The sequence below is a fragment of the Jaculus jaculus genome, chromosome 9 (assembly GCF_020740685.1).
Source record: "Jaculus jaculus isolate mJacJac1 chromosome 9, mJacJac1.mat.Y.cur, whole genome shotgun sequence".
NCBI classification, from domain to species: domain Eukaryota; kingdom Metazoa; phylum Chordata; class Mammalia; order Rodentia; family Dipodidae; genus Jaculus; species Jaculus jaculus.
This window is the reverse complement of record NC_059110.1, coordinates 85,382,852-85,401,724: the sequence shown is the minus strand read 5'-3', so window position 1 is coordinate 85,401,724 and position 18,873 is coordinate 85,382,852. Positions and strand designations below refer to the sequence as shown.

General features: G+C 38.9%; 1 protein-coding gene across 1 annotated transcript in view; it reads right to left on the bottom strand.

Moving 5' to 3' along the window:
• Ssh2 (slingshot protein phosphatase 2) overlaps positions 1-18,873 on the bottom strand; it is a 345,428-nt gene that overhangs the window by 187,146 nt on the left and 139,409 nt on the right. The window contains exon 2 of the mRNA XM_004667880.3: positions 7,793-7,836. Coding sequence (XP_004667937.1) covers positions 7,793-7,836 — 44 coding nt within the window. The remainder of the gene's footprint in view (positions 1-7,792; positions 7,837-18,873) is intronic.

Sequence of the window (18,873 nt, the reverse complement as noted above, 5' to 3'; positions counted from 1 at the left end):
GTATACAAAGACATGGCCTGATTTGATTATTTCTTGGGGGGGGGAGATTAGTGTTGAATATTGAACCCAGGACCTTGCACATATTAGGCTTTACCACTGCACTACATCCATAGGCTCTATAGTGGGCCTTCAAACTGTTTTACTTGGGTGTTGCTCTGTGCTTTACATGTCTGTATTGGTTTGAATAAAAAATGTCTCTTATGGACTCCTGTGTTTAAATACTTGATCCCCAGGTGGTAGCACTGTTCAGGAAATTTATGGAGCCTTTAAGAGGTAGAGCCTTCTTGGAGGAAGTATGTCACCAGGAGCTAGCCTTGAGGTATTATAGTTTAGCCCCACTTGGTGCTCTTGAGCTTTTTCTTTTTTCTTTTTTTGAGCTTTTTCTATTTCCTCCTTGGTGATGTGAAGATGTGAGCAGCTGTCTATTCCTGCCATGCTTTCTTCACCATGATCAACTTCCTCAGGAAACTGTAAGCTTCCTTCCATGAGTTATATCTGTTCAAGTATTTTGTTCCAGCAAGAAGAAAGTAACTGACACAATGCTGAAAAGTCAATTCTTTATTATCTTCTCTTTCTCAGCTATATTCTTTCTGGAAAAAGTATTCTTATTTACTTATTTAGTGTTTATTGAGTGTCAACTACATGCTCATTACCATGAATACCACGATAAATCATAGTCCCTGTCCTCATGCATTCTCAGGTAGGAGCTAACCATTTGTTTAAATTACTGTAGCAGGGACGATGTTGAGTTGGAAGTCAGCCTCAGTGAAGATGAAAGTCTACAGCTTTAGAGATCTTGATTCTTCTTGCTGTCTTGATTTGGTCTTGTGCTGAGAACATCAATGTGAAAATAACCTGTTCTTTGGATTGGGTGATGATCTCTGTTAGCCCTTCCACTGACAACAGAAGCATTCTATACATACGTGCTGGTGAATTATTTCTGGGAACAGGCTGACCTGTGAGTTGGATACAAACATATTTGTACCATTTTGTATACCCTACTCATAAATGTGGCATCCGGAAAACGGTTATCTCAGAGGATACAGTTCTCTTTCAAACTAGATATACTTTACACCAAGGAATATTCACTGTCAATCTCAGACCATCCCTTTGGACTGTTCTGCATCTCAGAAATCAGCATGACTTACAGCAGTTTGTAAAGATGATGAAATAAAATTGGAACCAAGTCCCTTTATAGATAACTTTGAAGCAAGGCCAGAAGAGTTAGGGTTACTAAATTTTCATCAAGATGTCTCCCATTAAAGAAGTGGAAACCATAAATTTTATTATCATAAATTTTGTAACAATATTTTTATTAAAGTTTATGAGCATATAAAAACAAAATAACAAAAACAAAAATAAATAAATTACTGTTGCAGATTCCTGAATCTTTTCCTTTTAACCCTTCATATCTTTTTGTTTGTTTGTCTTTTCAAGGCAGGGTCTTGCTCTAGCCCAGGCTACCCTGGAATTTGCTCTGTAGTTTCAGGCTGGTCTAGAACTCACAGTGATCCTCAAACCTTGGCCTCCTGAGTGCTGGGGCTGGGATTAAAGGCATTTGCCACCCCACCCTGCCCCTTCATATCTTTTGACACTTCTGGACATTTTCCCCTGCTGTTCATATAACACTTAGCATTTTCCTCTAGACTTCAGAAGATGTCTACCCATTCTCCCACCACAGTCCCCACATATTTGGAATGTTCTGCTATCTAGACCCCATTCATTCAAATCCCAACTCTTCTGGAGGTATTCTGAGACACCTTTGGCCCCTATTGCTTTCTCTCCCTTCCCTCTCCCCTATATTGGTTATTTTTGTTGCTGCTGTTGTTGTTTTTTGTTTTTTCAAGGTAGGCTCTCACTGTACCACTGGCTGACCTGGAATTCACTATATAATCTCAGGGTGGCCTCAAACTCACAGTGATCCTCCTACCTCTGCCTCCTGAGTGCTGGGATTAAAGGCATGCGCCATGATGGCTGGCTTCCTCCCCTGTATTGTAGTTTGTTTTCATTGCTATTTTAAGTATCCTGAGAAGTTTTCAAAGTTACAGAATTTTCCCAGCAGATAGTAAGTAGTTCTTTATGAAAAACTTGAAACAGAAAGTGGCCTTAAAATAGTGAAGTATTGGGAGCTGGAAAGATGGCTTAGTGGTTAAGGCACTTGCCTGCAAAGCCAAAGGACCCAGGTTCAATTCCTCAGGACCCACATAAGCCAGATGGACAAAGTGGCACATGTATCTGGAGTTCATTTACAGTGGCTGGGGGCCCTACCATGCCCATTCTTTCTCTCTCTACCTGCCTCTTTCTTTCTCTCATACACAGAAATAAATAATTTTTTTAAAGTGAAAATAATCATTTTTCTACTAGACTTACAAAGAATTTTGTTAACAGACTTTATAAATTGAGTTGAGATGGGGGCAGGTGATATTTCAGTTGGTAGAGTACCTGCCTAGTATGCATGTACGAGACCCTGGATTTGATCCCTGGTATTACATAAAACTGGGTATCATTGTGCATACCTATGTATAACCCTATGGAAATAGAGGAAGGAGGATAAGAAGTTCAAGGTCATCCTCAACTACATAGTGAATTAGAGGACAGCATGGAATACATGTCTTAACAAAAAAAAAGTTGAGGGGAAAAATATAATAATTGTTCTTAGTGGCATAAGCATTCATTTGTCTTTCTTTTAAAGGATAATTTCCCTGGTTCTTTGAATCTCTACTATATAATACTTTTAGTTGCTGGCTCCAAGCCAATTTCTTTAAGGTCACCCGTTTTTCTACTTAAAAAAATGTTTTAAGATTGCAAAGATTTATTTCAGTGGCATATTCCCTTTTCCATTTTTATTTATTATCTTATAATTTATTATGTTGATTGACATGAGATAGATATTTTTAAGTCAGATGGTTGGATATTAGCATTGTAATATGGTTCAGTTTTTAAAAATTTTTTTTGTTTATTTTTATTTCTTATTTGAGAGTGTGCGCGTGCTTGAGAGAGAGAGAGAGAGAGACAGACAGAGAGAGAGAGACACACAGAGAGAATGGGCGCGCCAGGGCTTCCAGCCACTGCAAACAAACTCCAGATGCGTGCGTCCCCTTGTGAATCTGGCTAACATGGGTCCTGGGGAATTGAGCCTTTAACAGGGGTCCTTAGGCTTCACAGGCAAGCACTTAACCGCTAAGCCATCTCTCCAGCCCTGGTTCAGTTTTATAATTATCTTCCTGGTTGCTCCCTGGTCAATAAAGTAGACCATCATATACAAAAGAAAGCTGTGGGTTCATAAATATGCAAAAGGATACTGGCATTCAATTTCATGTACTTGTCTTTTTATTTAAAAGTTAGTGAGATACAACCGCATTTTCTATAATATGCTATTTTTAAAATTTTTATTTATTGTGTGTATGTGTGCATATACACATGGAATGGTGTACATGTGTAGGCTAGAGGACAACTTTCAGGTGGTAGACCTTGCCTTCTTCTTCATTTGAGGCAGGGTCCCTTGCATAAAACTCCGTTCATGAACTGGGAAGTTCTTTACTTCCCTTCTTCCTATAGGCAAGAATTACAGAAGCCTACCACTAAGCCATCTCCCAGCCCACACTGTTATTTTTAAAAGAAAAAAAATTTTTTTTACAATATAGGAAAATGCATTTTCCTAAGATATTCATTATGGACCAGCAATGCATTTAAATACAATGCTTTAAAACATTATGCACAAAGAGCTTACAGATCACATTTAATAACAAAACATCTAGTTGCTTAATACATGCTTTTGCAATTGCAATTTAGCTTTCAAAACCAAACACGTAATTATTAAGTATATCACTTTATAGCAAAGGACATTTAAGTGGATTGCACATATAGCAGACAGACTTGTGTGATAAAAGGAGAAAGAAAATTGTAATTAATCCCAGAACTTAAAAGACAGTATTCAAACACTTCTGTTTAACTGAGGCCTAATTTTATAAAGAGCCGGGTCACTGAGTATTAGATTTTTATAAAAATATAACTATCTGTGTCAGCTGGCACCCCCTGCTTTGATAATTTATGATTGATATCTAGTTTTTTCCTAAACCACTAATGTAGAATGTGTTACATTCTTTTATAAATGAACTGAGACCCTGTAACACTCAAACATATCAAGGTAAAAATTGGTCCTAGAGACCTTATACATGAACTTAGTAACTATTTATTGAAAACCTACCTTTCCTTTGCCTCCAGAGCTCACTACTGCTGCTCAAGCCCTGGCTATGAGTCAGCAAGCCTCTAATTCACATTTCAAGACACGCAGAGATAAGAGATTTTCTCTGTAAGGACAAAGCTTTCTTTGGATTTTCATCAGGGGTATTTTTGAAATGTACACATTCACGTAATATAGTCTCCTCTCTTTGTCTGTCATTAAGTACTTAAGTCTATGTCCCATATTTTGTCTTCCCTTTCAGTTTTCTACAGCCTATTCTTTTAGTTTTATCTAACCTGTAGGCTTTTCCTGCAACTCAGTGCCAGAGCTGTTCCTTGTCACTGCTGTTCTTTGCTTTCCTTGACCCAGTCTGGTCATTTGGGCTTTACCATCTTCCCTCCCCTGGCTTCTTATTCACAAGATGACTAGTACTGACACTTCCTTAAAAGCTAGGTCTTCAGTGAGTTCTACTCATAAGCACTTCCAATCAGTACTTCTTTGCTCAAAGAAACATTGTACACTTCAGATCTCCTCTACAACAACATTCTTTCTGAAAGCTATTCAAAAATATCCTCAAAAAATTGTTTCTTGAGGATTTCTGTCATATAAGTTGGTATTAAAAGAATACATAGCTCAACAAAAGATGTTTCTACTTTTGTTTATTTATTTATTTGAGAGCAAGAGAGAGAAAGAACACAGAGAGAAAGTGAGAGAGAATGGGCACACCAGGGCCTTTAGCCATGGCAAACTCCAGACGCATGCACCACGTTGTGTGTCTGGCTTTACGTGGTTACTGGGGAATTTTACTGGGTCTTTAGGCTTTGAAAGCAAGAGTCTTAATGGTTGAGCCATCTTTCCAGCCCCATGATTATTATTATTATTTTTTAATGCTTATACTCTGAGAAAGACAAAATCTCATCAGACTTTAAAAATCACAAAAAGGAGTGAGTTTGGCATAAATATACTATTTATAAATTACAATAAGATATACCCAACAAAATTTATCATTTTATATGTACAATACAGTGGCATTAAACACCTTCACCTTGTGTACCTATCATCATTATCCATTTCAGAACTTTTTTTTTTTTTTTTGACGTAGGGCCTCACTGTGTTTTTCAAGGCAGGGACTCACTATAGCCCAGACAGACCTGGAATTCAATATGCAGTTTCAGAGTGGTCTCAAACTCATGGTGATTCTCTGCCTCCCAGTGCTGGGACCAAAGGTGTGCACCACCACACCTGGTTTCAGAACTTTTTTCAATGTCCAAGACGCAACTCTCTACCCATTTGACAATAACTTCCCATTGTACCCCCAACATCTAGTAACCATTATTTTACTTTTTCACTCATCTGAATGGAATTGCATAGTATTTATCTTTTTGTGACTATTACTGCACATGTCATAATTTCCTTCTCTTTTCTTAAAACTATGGATGTGAAGGATAGTATATTAACAGAATAAGGCAGGGACAGAAAGGCTAATACTTTATATTCTCGTTTAGTAAAAGCTAAAAATGTTGACCTCACATAGATGAAGAGTATGATAGCAGTTAGTCACTAGAAGTTATCAAGAGTAGTGAGGAGGAAGGGTATTGAATAATGAGTTCCAAAATATAGTTAGATTGAAGAAATAAATCTTAGTGTTCTACAGTGTTAACGGGTGACTATAGTTCACAACAATTTTGTATACTATACATTTGTGTGTGTCTGTGTGTATAAGGTATATTTGGTGTGGTATATATGCGGATGCATGTAGGCCAGATGAGAACTCTGGGTACCCTTCTCTATTGCTTATCTATGTACTTCCATGAGACAGCCATGCTCAGCTTTTTATGTGGGTTCTGGGAAAGAGAATACAAGCAGACTAGGCCCTCCCAGACCCTTTTGCTTGAGTGGCAAACGTTCTTAACTGCTGAGCCATCTCTCTAGCCAAATTCAGTATAGATTTTAGAAAGAAACTGAGGAATTTAAAGGTCCCCAACACAAAGAGATAACAAGTATTTAAGGACAGTGCTAATTACCTTGAATTGCTCATCACACATTACATACATGTATTAAATTATTGTCCATAAATATGTATGGTTATTTTACGTGAATACAAAAATAATTCCAGGCCACCAATAGTGGTGCACCCCTGTAATCCAAATTAGGAAGTAGAGGCAGGAAGATCAGGAGTTCAAGGCTAGACTAGGCTACTTAGAAAACCTTGTCTAAAAAAATAATATCTCTCTCTCTCCTTTCCTCAACTTCCCTATCCCTTCCCCCTCCTCTTCTTCCTATTGTTTTCTTCTTTATAGAACCCTTATTGTGGTAGCTTGAATGGATGGCCCCTAATATACTCAGGATTCTATTCAAGTTTGTAATTTGGATTGTAGCCTGGGGGAGGCTGGAGGAGGTGTCACTGTGGGTGGATCCTAGGGTCCAGCTAAGGTGTGTGGGTGGATTGGAATTCCAGTCTAAAGATATGTAAAGTGCAATGTAAAGTGCAGGAGCTTTTCCTGGAGTTCCAAAAGTGTGCTTGCTTGCTTGTGGTGGCTTGTGGCTTTTCTCTCTCTCTGCTTAGACCTGTAAAAGCCAGCCAGCTTCTTCTGCTATTGAGGAACTTCCCCTGGAGCTGTAAGCTTCAATAAATAGCCCTTTCTCCATAAGTGAGTCTGATTGGAAGTTCATTCCAGTAGCTGACTACTACACTGACTAATACAGATTTTGATACTGAGAGTGAGGTGCTACTATAACAAATTGGGCAATAGGTAGAGACCGTAGAAGAGTTCTAAGGTACATGCAATTGCTATGAAGAGACTGCTTCAGGCAATTCTGGTAAGAACTCAAAAGGAATAAAGTTCTAGAGAGAATATTTCCACCTTAGAAAATACATAAACAAATACAAAACAAAATACATAAACAAATTCTGAACAGAAAAATCGATACAAAGGTTATTCTGGCAAAGCTCTGAACATTTGAGGACAATGGAGACAAGGTTATAAAATGGTAAAGAAGATGTCTTAATTGTGTTTATGCTCTAGAACTTTATAGAAGGCAGAACTTGTGAGTGATGGAAACAGATATTTAGCTAAAGTGGACTTTGTTTTTTGGAGGCAGGGTCTCACTCTAGTCCAGTCTGACCTAGAACTCATTCGGTAGTCCCAGGATAGCCTTGCATTCATAGTGATCTTCTTACCACTTTTTAAATCCTGAGTGCTAGGATTTACAGGTGTCAGCCACCAGACCCAGTAGCAGTTCCATTTAAAAATTTTATATATTTTCATTTATATATTTGAGAGCAATAGACAAAGAGAGAAAGCGAGAGAGACACAGAAAGAGAATGGATGCACCAGGGCCTCCAGAACCTACAAATGAACTCCAGATACATGTGCCACCTTGCATATCTGGCTAATGTGAGTCCTGGGGAATCAAGCCTTGAACCGGGGTCCTTAGGCTTCACAGGCAAGCACTTAATTGCTAAGCCATCTCTCCAGTCCAGCAGTTCCATTTTAAAAAGGTTAATAGAGCTTCTTAGAAAATTGGGACAAACTAATCCAGTAGATTGAAGATATTGAGAAGATAATAACCACATGAATGTCATAAGGATATAATGAACAAACATACCTCCGGGGCTGTGATCGGCATTCCTCCTCCCCACTGTCAGCCTCCTGTACAAAGAGAGGGGGAAAAAAAAGAATTAAAAACTAAAGTCTCAGGCCAGGTGTAGTGGATACCTTAAATCCAAGCACTTGGGAGGCAGAAGTAGGAGGATCACTGTGAGTTCAAGGCCAGCCTGAGACTACATAGTGAATTCCAGGTCAGCCTGGGCTAGAGTGAAACCCTACCTTGAAATACCAAAAAATAAAACAACAACAACAGCAATAACAACAAAACCTAAAGTCTCATGGTATTACATAACCAAGGAATTTGACTAAGCTTTATAAGTACAAATATTCCTTTTCATGTTGCTATACATTTAAACTAAATTTTCTTCATAAGAGATAACTTAGCAATTCAAGAAGCTGATATCACCAGAACTTATTCCTGGAGGAAACTAATTTCATTGACAGCAAAGTGCTACTCATTAAAACAGTTAGCCCTGAAAGCCAACTGAACATATTATGTGTTAGGCTACTTTAAAATGATTATTGGGGACTTCCAGTTAAGATGGCACCATAGGAACCACGCCAAAGCAGCCTAGGGGAGAAAAAGCCAAAGAAAACCCAACAAAATACACACTTTTACTAAAAAGGGAGGTGTATGAGAAATTAAAACGGCAGCAGAAATAGGAGTCTAGAGCATCCAGAGCCCACACAGGCAGGCCGAAGCAGCTCTGGCAGTGGCAGCGGCGCCCCGGCTCCGGCAGTGGAAGCGGCACTGGAAGCTATGGCTCCAGCAGCAATAGCAGCAGCTCTGGCACTGGCAACAACGGCTCCAGCAGCGGCGTCTTCAGCAGCAGCAGTGGGGGATCCAGCAGCGGCAGCTTTGGCAGCAGCAGAGGTGGTTCCAGCAGCGGGGGTGCAGTTGCCAGGCTCGGTTTGCCCCGCAGGGAAAGCCAGTGTCCAGCTCCAGAAAATAGAACAGCAGCCCAGCAACCCAGCCAGCCTCCTTGGCTGAGACCAAAATCATCAAAAGGTAATTGGAATTGCACCAGGGAAGGATATCACTTGGTCACAAGCTGACTTGGAACCCTCAACAGACCAGAAATCTTAACCTCTTTGTTGATAGAGGATCTGGTTGTTATAACACCTACTCTTGCATAAATACTCAGTGCCGTTGTTGATTGAATGTATACAGTGTTAAGTTAAATATTAGAATCTACCTGTATTTTGTTCCACTCAGCCTACTTGAATACTCCCGTAGCAGGCAAACACAACCCCTAGGAACACTTTTCTAGATACTCTGAGAGTGTTAAGAGCCACACCTAACATCTTATTCTCTTACACTGAAGATACATAATATCAGATCAATTGATACAGCTAAGAATACCCAGCAAACTAAAAAATCCGAGCATTAACTTAATCCACGATGCAAAAATATATACATTATAACACAAGAAACACCAAAAATCAAGATAATATAAATCCACCAAAGAGTATTAATGCATCAGAGATGACCTCCAGTGAGAACGAGTTGGAGGAAATGCCTGAGAAAGATTTCAAAAGAATGATTGTAAATATGTTCAAAGAAGTCAAAAAACAAGTCAAAAGAAACAAAGAGGAAATCAAAGGAATCAAAGAAGATGCAGGACACCAATTTAATGAAATAAAGAAGATAATACAAGACATAAATAAGGAAATAGAAATAATAAAGAAAAACCAGTCAGAATTACAGCAATGAAGAACACAATTAATGAAATAAAAAACTTGGTAGAAAATCTCACCAGTAAAATGGATGAAGGAGAGGACAGATTATCTAAGCTAAAAGACCAAGTGACAGATCTAATACAGTTCAACAAGAGAAAGACAAACTAATAGAAAAGTATGAATGGGAATTTCAAGACATTCAGGACACTATGAAAAGATCAAACATAAGAATTCAGGGCACAGTAGAAGGAGAAGAATTTCACTCCAAAGGCATAGTAGGTGTCCTCAACAAAATCATAGAAGAAAACTTCCCCCAAATTGGGAAAGAGGTGCCAATGCAGATACAGGAATCCTTTAGAACACCAGCCAGACAAAACCTGGAAAGAACCTCTCCTCGCTATATTATAATCAAACTACCAAACACACAATCCAAAGAAAAAATATTGAAAGCAGTCAGAGAGAAAAATCAAGTTACCTACAAAGGCAAACCCATCAGGATTACAGGAGATTATTCAACACAAACTTTAAAAGCCAGAAGGGCTTTGGAGTGATATATTCCAAATTCTGAAAGATAACAACTGTCAACTAAGGTTACTTTATCCTGCAAAGCTATCCATTCAAAAATAAGGAGAAATAAGGACATTCCATGACAAAAGCAGGCTAAAGGAGTATTTGAAGACAAAACCAGCTCTACAGAAAATACTTGAAAGAATCCTCCATGCCAAAGAGAAAGAAAAGCACACATATAAGGAACCTGGAAAAAACAAGCAATACTCAAATACTAATTAACACAAGAGAGCAAAGGTAGAACCGGAACCACAAAAAAATGGCAAACATAAATACACACCTTTCAATAATATCACTTAGTATCAATGGCCTCAATGCCCCAACCAAAAGACATAGGTTTACAGACTGGGTTAAAAAGCAGGATCCTACAATTTGTTGTCTCCAAGAAACTCACCTTTCTACAAAGGACGGACATTATCTTAGGCTGAAAGGTTGGAAAACAGTGTTTTAAGCAAATGGGCCTAGAAAACAAGCAGGGGTTGATATCCTAATATCTGACAAGGTAGACTTCAGTCCAATGTTAGTCAAGAAAGATAAGGAAGGTCACTTCATATTGATTAAGGGCACACTCCAACAGGAGGACATTACAATCCTAAACATATATGCACCTAACATGGGGGCTCCCAAATTCATCAAACAAACACTATTAGAACTAAGGTCACAGATAACACGAAACACAGTGGTGGTGGGTGACTTCAACACCCCACTCTCATCAATTGACAGATCATCCCAGGAAAAAATAAATAGAGAGGCATCTGGACTAAATGAGGTCATAGAAGGAATGGACCTAACAGATATATACAGGACATTTCATCCAAATGCTGCAAAATATACATTCTTTTCAGCAGCACATGGAACATTCTCTAAAATAGACCATATATTAGGACACAAAGTAAATCTTAACAAATACAGGAAAATTGAAATAATTCCTTGCATTCTATCTGACCACAATGGAATCAAACTACAAATCAATAGCAAGAAAGGCTATAGAGCATAAAATGATTATTGGGATTGGGGATTGCTTGTAACAAATCCTAGCAAAATGATCTATGACTCTAATCCACAAAGAATCTAAACAGTGAGCACCACTGATACAGACCTGTAATCCCAGCACTGAGGTAGAGGCCGAAGAACCAAAAGTTCAAGGTCATCCTCAGTGAGTTCAAGGCCAACCTGGGCTACATGAAATCTGTCTCTAAAAATAAGTAAAGAAGAAAGGGAGGGAGGGAGAGAAGGAAGGAAAGAAAGGGAGGGCAGAATGACTACCAGCACCCTCACCTTTTGCCCAATAATGGCTACCTCATAGTACTTACAATATGTCAGACACTGTGTACAATACATTATGTATATTCCCTTACCAATTTCTTATAAATTCAAAGTTGTTAGAATCATATTTTTCATTGATTCTCACAAATACATAACAAAGAATAAATGAATTTAATAAAAAATTTTTAGTGACACAAAAAATAATTGTTATAGGGCTGGAGAGGTGGCTTAGCAGTTCCGGCACTTGCCTACAAAGACAAAGGACCCAGGTTAGGTTCCCCGGGACTCATGTAAGTCAGATGTAGAAGGTGATGCATGCATCCGGACTTCACTTGTAGTGGCTGGATGCCCTGGTGTGCCCATTGTCTCTCTTTCTTTTCCTCTTTCTCCCTTTCTCTCTCTCAAATAAATAAATAAAAATATTTTTTAAAACAAAAAATTGTTATAATTTATGGCAACTAAAGTTCAATGACTATTTTACAGATTGAGAAACTAAAATTCACAAAAGGGAAATAAGTTTATTGTCTAAGGCAATCCATATGGTTAAGACAAAATTAAAACCAACAATATGTCCCATGAATTAGCATATATTGTATATACACTTTTACAGTACTTCATAGAGACAGAATATTGACATGAGGGGAAAGTCAGAAAAGATGATAGTACTAACGAAACAGGCTAACATTTTTTCTAAATTTTCTTCCTGATTTTAATATTTGTTCTGCTATCACTTTTGCCCTGTTTGACACACACTGAAGTAGGAGGACAAAAGTAATTTCAAACAATACATACACTGCCTGCCAATGAGCCATCTGCATTTTCTAGTTTATTCCAGTCATCCCATCTACCTCTGTATCATCCTGTCTCCATTCCTGAGTAGCCATGGCCAGTTCTTAACTTTTTTTGTTTATTTTTATTTATTTATTTGATAGTGACAGAGACAGAAAGAGGCAGAGAGAGACAGAGAGAGAGGAGAGTGGGCACGCCAAGGCTTCCAGCCACTGCAAATGAACTCCAGAAGCATGCGCCCCCTTGTGCATTTGGCTAACATGGGTCCTGGGGAATCAAGCCTTGAACCGGGGTCCTTAGGCTTCACAGGCAAGTGCTTAATCACTAAGCCATCTCTCCAGCCAGTTCTTAACTTTTATTACCATGTTATTTTATTTTATTTTAATTTATTTGAGAGAGGAAGAGGGAGAGAGAGAGAGAGAGAGAGAGAGAGAGAGAGAGAGAGAGAGGGAATACCAGGACCTCCAGCCACTGCAAACAAACTCCAGATGCATCCACCACTTTGTGTATCTGGCTTACATGGGTCTTGGGGATTGAACCTGGGTCCTTTGGCTTTGCAGCCATCTCTTTAGCCCTGTTTACTTATTTCTTTCCTTCCTCCCTCTCTCTCCCTCCTTTCCTTCCTTCCTTTTCTTTTTTTTTTTTTAAACATATTTTAAACTCATTTGTGTATGTGTGTGTGGGTACATGTGGAAGTCAGAGGACAACCTCAACAGATTCTCAGACATCACCCACTTTTGACACCATGCTCATTATTTTCTTATGTGGGTTCTAGGGATCAAACTTGGGTCCTCATGGGAAAAAAAATCAGTACTGAGGATCAAACTCAGGGCTTTACACAGGCTGAGTAAGTGCAGACACTGAGCTTTACCACAGCTCTATGCTTTTTAAAAACTAAACACTATTCTAAAAAGACTCATCTACTTACTACACATAGTTTTTAAAAATTTTTTTATTAATTAGTTTTGTATTCTACTACACATAGTTTTAAGTCACTTATTTTACTATTTTTTTTTCCAATTAGGGTCTCACTCTGGCCCAAGCTGACCCCTGGAATTCACTATGTAGTCTCAGGACTGCCATGATATTTGAGACATGAGCAAATGGAAGGTAGAAAGGCACATTTGCTATCTTGGGAATGACAGTAAGCATTCTAGATGGTTGAAAGACAGGCTCCAAAAGATTGTGGGGAACTGGACTCTGAACTTGATCTTCATGTAGGGGTGGTCAAGGAGGCATTTGTCAGTATCTCAGAAAACTGAGTAAAATACTAAGTATGTTGATTTGATGGCAATAAAAGTCTTTAAAGGAGAACATCTTTCAAAAGTCAGAGGGTTAGTCACTGGGCACCATAACCACAGATTTCCAGTAGAGGGCAGACAAATCAAAGCTTACACTATGAGCTGAAGAAGCAATGTATCCACAAAAAATGCTAACAGAAAGTGTATATTATTGCTGTTAAAGATGATTTTCAGCTCCTTCAACCTTGGAATGAGCCTAATTTAGCAGATCAATCTTTCATAGAAATCATTCTGTGATATAAAAATGCTTATAAATTGCAAAATGGAGCAGTGGACTTTAGGGATCTGGCTCTGCTGATTTGTAGGCGTACCTGGAATGCCAACAGTGGCATGCATTACTGGCTGGCTATCTTAACTCAATTTCCTCCACCTATGCCAGGTACATTCTAAACACCACCCAAACAAAGACCTAACAATGTATATATTTGGATCGTGATTTCAACCTTGGTTCCATTTCATTTTGGTCAACTAGAGAACTGCTTGGCAATAAAGGCTCATATCTTTTAAAATCGAGGTGAGGTAAGGCCTCAATAGTCTGAGGAGCTGTCATGTAAGGAAGCTAATAAGAGTCTCAGTATTACTACCTATAACACAATGTAAATATTAACACCTAAATAAAAGGGCTGGGAACTTCAGCAAACTTCTTAAGGGCTAAGGTTAGATTTTGTAAAGTATCATAAATTCTTTTTTTGCTTGGATTTCTTGTTACAGGTTATTAAAGATACAAGAGCAGGGCTAGAGAGATGGCTTAGCAGTTAAGGCACTTGCCTGCAAAGTCTAAGGGCCCAGGTTTGATTCCCCACTACCCATGTAAAGCCAGATGCACAGAGTGGCGTATGCATCTGGAGTTTGTGCAGCCAAATGCTCTACCACATCTGGAGTTTGTATGCAGCAGCTGGAGGCCTTGGCATGGCCATTCTCTCTCTCATGTGTTAAAAAAAAAAAAAAGGTACAAGAGCAATCATATTTAGTCATTTGACTTTCTGTCATTAGCTGGATGTAATTTTCCTTCATGTTTTGTTTGTTTTGAGACAAGGTCTTGCTGTTGTGCAGGCTGGCCTTGAATTCATATGCTCCTGCCTTAGCCTTCTGAGTGCCAAGATCTATGGCCTATATGACCATACTCAGTTTTCCTTCACTTCTGATCAATGCTAGTACCCCAAGAATTTTCTCCTCTGTATAGAAAAATAATACCATTACTTTCAGATATTAGGTTGTTCAACTGCCTGTGAATTTTCCAGTCCTGAAATTCTTACAGTGACTCTAATTATCATATGTTTTAGACTTTGCTATACTGTTCCTTTTTTTCTAGAACACTTTTCACTCTCCTTTTACTTGTCTACTTCTCCTTATCTTTCAGATTGTAGCTTAGGTGTCCCTTTCTCCAGAGGCCTTCCTCATGTTTAAGACTGAGTTCTATGCTCCCTCTTCCTGTGAGCAAGACCAGTTCCGAGTGCAGCAGTTCTTGTACTGCCTATTCACTTTTTGGCCTTCACATTAAAACTGGCAGGTAGAAATTGTGTCATGGATCAGTGATATATATCAGCAGCCAGCCATGCTTAATAAATATTTGTAGAATGGTTAAAATAAAATAAAGGTCAAGTATTTCTGGGAGATTCTTCTGCCATGGTACCCCAATTTCTACAATGCTGTCAATACCGTCTTCAAATATTATTTACTATATATGATTTAAAATATAAATAATAATAATCCTTCATAAAAGAATATACAAAGCCATCCCATATTTTCTTTTCATTTCTTTTATTTTTAAGAAGGCTGTTCTGGAAGGTTATGGAACCATTAGGAGGTGGGGCCTTGAGGTACTATAGCCCATTACCATGTGTTTTCTCTGTTTTCTGTATGCTGCAGTAACTACCACTTCCAGCCATGCCTCCCCTGCCATGATGAAATCTTTGGAACTATAAGCCAAATTAAACCCCTTTCCTTTCATAGGCTGCTTCTAGTTGGGTATTTTGTCACAGCAATGAAAAAATAAGTAATATATTAGTTGTTAGTCCATTTCCCCCCACTGACTTATAATTCTATATCAATCATACACTAAATATACACAGGCCTACTTCTGGACTTCCTACTGTGTTACATGGATCTATTTCTTTCTTGTACTAGTAACATGCTACTTATAATTGTTATAATTGGCCTAAAATAGTTTTAAATCTGATTGTGAAAATCTTTTACTTTTTTAAAGAGAATATTCAATTTTATCCTTATTTTAAAAAATATTTTATTTATTTACTTGAGAGAGAGAAGAGAGAGACAGACAGACAAGGAGAAAGAATGGGTGTGCCAGGGGCTCCAGACACTGCAAACAAACTCCAGGTGTATGTGCCACCTTGTGCATCTGGCTCACCTTAACCGCTAAGCTATCTCTTGAGTTCATTCTTATTCTTCCTAAAGAGTTCTGGAATGTCTTTGTTAGGTTTATGCCACTGTGAATATCTCTTTACAGCTTTCATTGAATTGCAATAAATTTTGGGAATTAACTTGAGGAGAATTGTGTTTTCTTTTTCTTAAATTTATTTCTTTTATTAACAACTTCTATAATTGTAGACAATAACCCATGGCAATCCCCCCCCCCCACTTTCCCCTTTGAAACTCCACTCTCCATCATATCCCCTCCCCCCCTCAATCAGTCTCTCTTTTATTTTGATGTCATCATCTTTTCCTCTTATTATGATGGTTTTTTGTAGATAGTCAGCCACTGTGAGGTCATGGGTATCCAGACTATTTTGTGTCTGGTGGAGTGCATTGTAAGGAGTCCTACCCTTCCTTCGACTCTTACATTTTTTTCTGCCACCTCTTCTGCAATGGACCCTGAGCCTTGGAAGGCATGATAGAGATATTGCAGTGCTGAGCACTCCTCTGTCACTTCTTCTCAGCACCATGGTGCCTTCTGAGTCATCCCAAGGTCACTGCCATCTGAAAAGAGAAGCTTATCTAACCAAAAGGGAGAGTAGCATTAATATATGGGTATGATCATTAAGAGAAGTGCTTACTGGGAAGTTTGGTGAGCATAGTATATACATTTAGCCAGATACCAGCAACGTCACACCCCTAAGGCTCATGACCACCCCTGTTATAGGTTTTCAGTATCAGGGATGTATTCCCTCCCATGAGCGAGCCTCCAGTCCAATTAGAGAGTGGTTGGTTTTCCCCATAACAGACATGCCACTATTGCACCCGTTGGCTCATTTGGCCTGGCTGGCCAAATTTAAGGCTTGCAATGTCCACTGTGGAGTATCTCCACTGGTGGTTTCTCACTCTTCTGTTGAACTGCATGCAGCTTAGCTTTTTCCAGCTTTCTGTCTGCTGTTCTACATGGAGGAGGTTTTCAGCTCAACTCCAGCAGGGTTTCTCAGTGACCTTGCAGCCCAAGCATGTGGAATCTTCAGCAATGGGGTCTTACCATCTATTCCTGGTGGGAAACCAACAGCCTCGGCAATAGCCTGTAATGTTTTGGTGGCATCAGGGGCCTCCCTGGCCAACACTCACTAGAAGGTATCCCATCCCTGGAAATTTTTCTAGTCACAATCTATGGCTTCCATTGTCCAAAAAGGTAGGTTTCCATATGACTTATTTATATCCTCTTAGATTTTGATTAGCCCTCCCTCAATCTCTGACCTCACTTAGTCCTTTTCACCCCCATTAGTCTGTTCTTCTACTTACCTATATACAATACCATTCTATGAAGTCCCCCTTCCCTGCCTTTCTATTCCCTTTCTAGCTTACTGGCCTCTGCTACTGAGTTTTATTCCTATTCACACAGATGTCCAATCATCTGTAGCTAGGATCTACACGTTGAGAGAGAACATATGATGTTTCGCTTTCTGGGCCTGGGTTACCTCACTAAGTACAATCCTTTCCAGATTCATCTATTTTCCTGCAAAATTCATAATTTCATTTTTATTTACCGCTGGGTAGAACTCCATTGTGCAAATGTGCCACATCTTCATTATCCACTCATTAGTTAAGGGCCATCTAGGCTGGTTCCATTTCCTAGCTATTGTGAATAGAGTGGCAATAAACATGGTTGAGCAAGTATCTCTACGGTAGTGAGATGAGTCCTTAGGATACATGCCTAGGAGTGGTATAGCTGGGTCATGGTTAATCAAATCTACTTTTAGCTGCCTCAGGAACACTGGTTCACACTGGTTTCCACAATGGCTGGACCCAGTTGCATTCCCACCAACAGGGAAGAAGGGCTCCTCTTTCTGTGCATCCTTGCCAGCATTTGCAGTCATTTGTTTTCATGATGGTAACCAATCTGACAGGAGTGTGATGGAGTCTCAACGTAGTTTTAATCTGCATTTCCCTGATGCTGGGGATGTAGAACATTTTTAAAATATTTTTTTATGCTATCTGTATTTCTTCTTTTGTTTTTTCTATTTCCGTGAAGAATGCCATTGGAATTTTGATGGGGATTGCATTAAATGTGTAGATTGAAGATTGCCATTTTCATAATATTGATTCTTCCAATCCAAGAACAAGGGATGCCTTTCCATTTCCTAGTGTCTTCTTCAATTTCTAGTTTGAGTGTTTTGAAGTTTTCCATGTAGAGATCCTTCACTTCCTTGGTTAGGTTTATTCCAAGGTACTTTATTAATTTTTAATGTAATTGTGAATGGGAATGATTCTCTGATTTCATCCTCTGTGTGTTTGTTGTTAGCATATAAGAAGGCTCCTAATTTCTGTGTTTATTTTGTATCCTGCTACATGGCTATAGGTGTTTATCAGCTCTAAAAGCTTGGTGGGGGCTGGAGAGATGGCTTAGCGGTTAAGCTCTTGCCTGTGAAGCCTAAGGACCCCGGTTCAAGGCTCAGTTCCAGGTCCCATGTTAGCCAGATGCACAAGGGGGCGCACGCGTCTGGAGTTCGTTTGCAGTGACTGGAAGCCCTGGCGCGCCCATTCTCTCTCTCTTCCTCTATCTGTCTTTCTCTCTGTGTCTGTCGCTCTCAAATAAATAAATAAATAAAAATTAAAAAAAAAAAACCCAGATCTCCTTTATAAAAAAAAAAAAAAAAAAAAAGCTTGGTGGTAGAGTCTTTAGGGTCCTTTATGTATAGAATCATATCATCTGCAAATAATGATAACTTGATCCCTTCCTTTCTAATATGTATCCCTTTTATGTGTCTCTTGCCTTATTGCTATGGCTAAGCCTTCCAGTACTATATTAAATAAAAGTGCAGGCAGTGGAAACCCTTGTCTTGTTCCTGATTTTAGTGGAAACCATTTAGGATTATGTTGCCTATAGGTTTGTCATAAATAGCCTTTATTATGTTGAGATATGTTCCTTCTATCCCCAGTCTCTGTAGGACTTTTATCATGAAGGGATATTAGATTTTGTAAATGCTTTTTCTGCACCTAATGAGATGATCATGTGATTTTTGTCCCTCAGTCCATTTTTATAATGTACTACATTATCAATTTGTGCATTTTGAACCATCCCTGCATCTCTGGG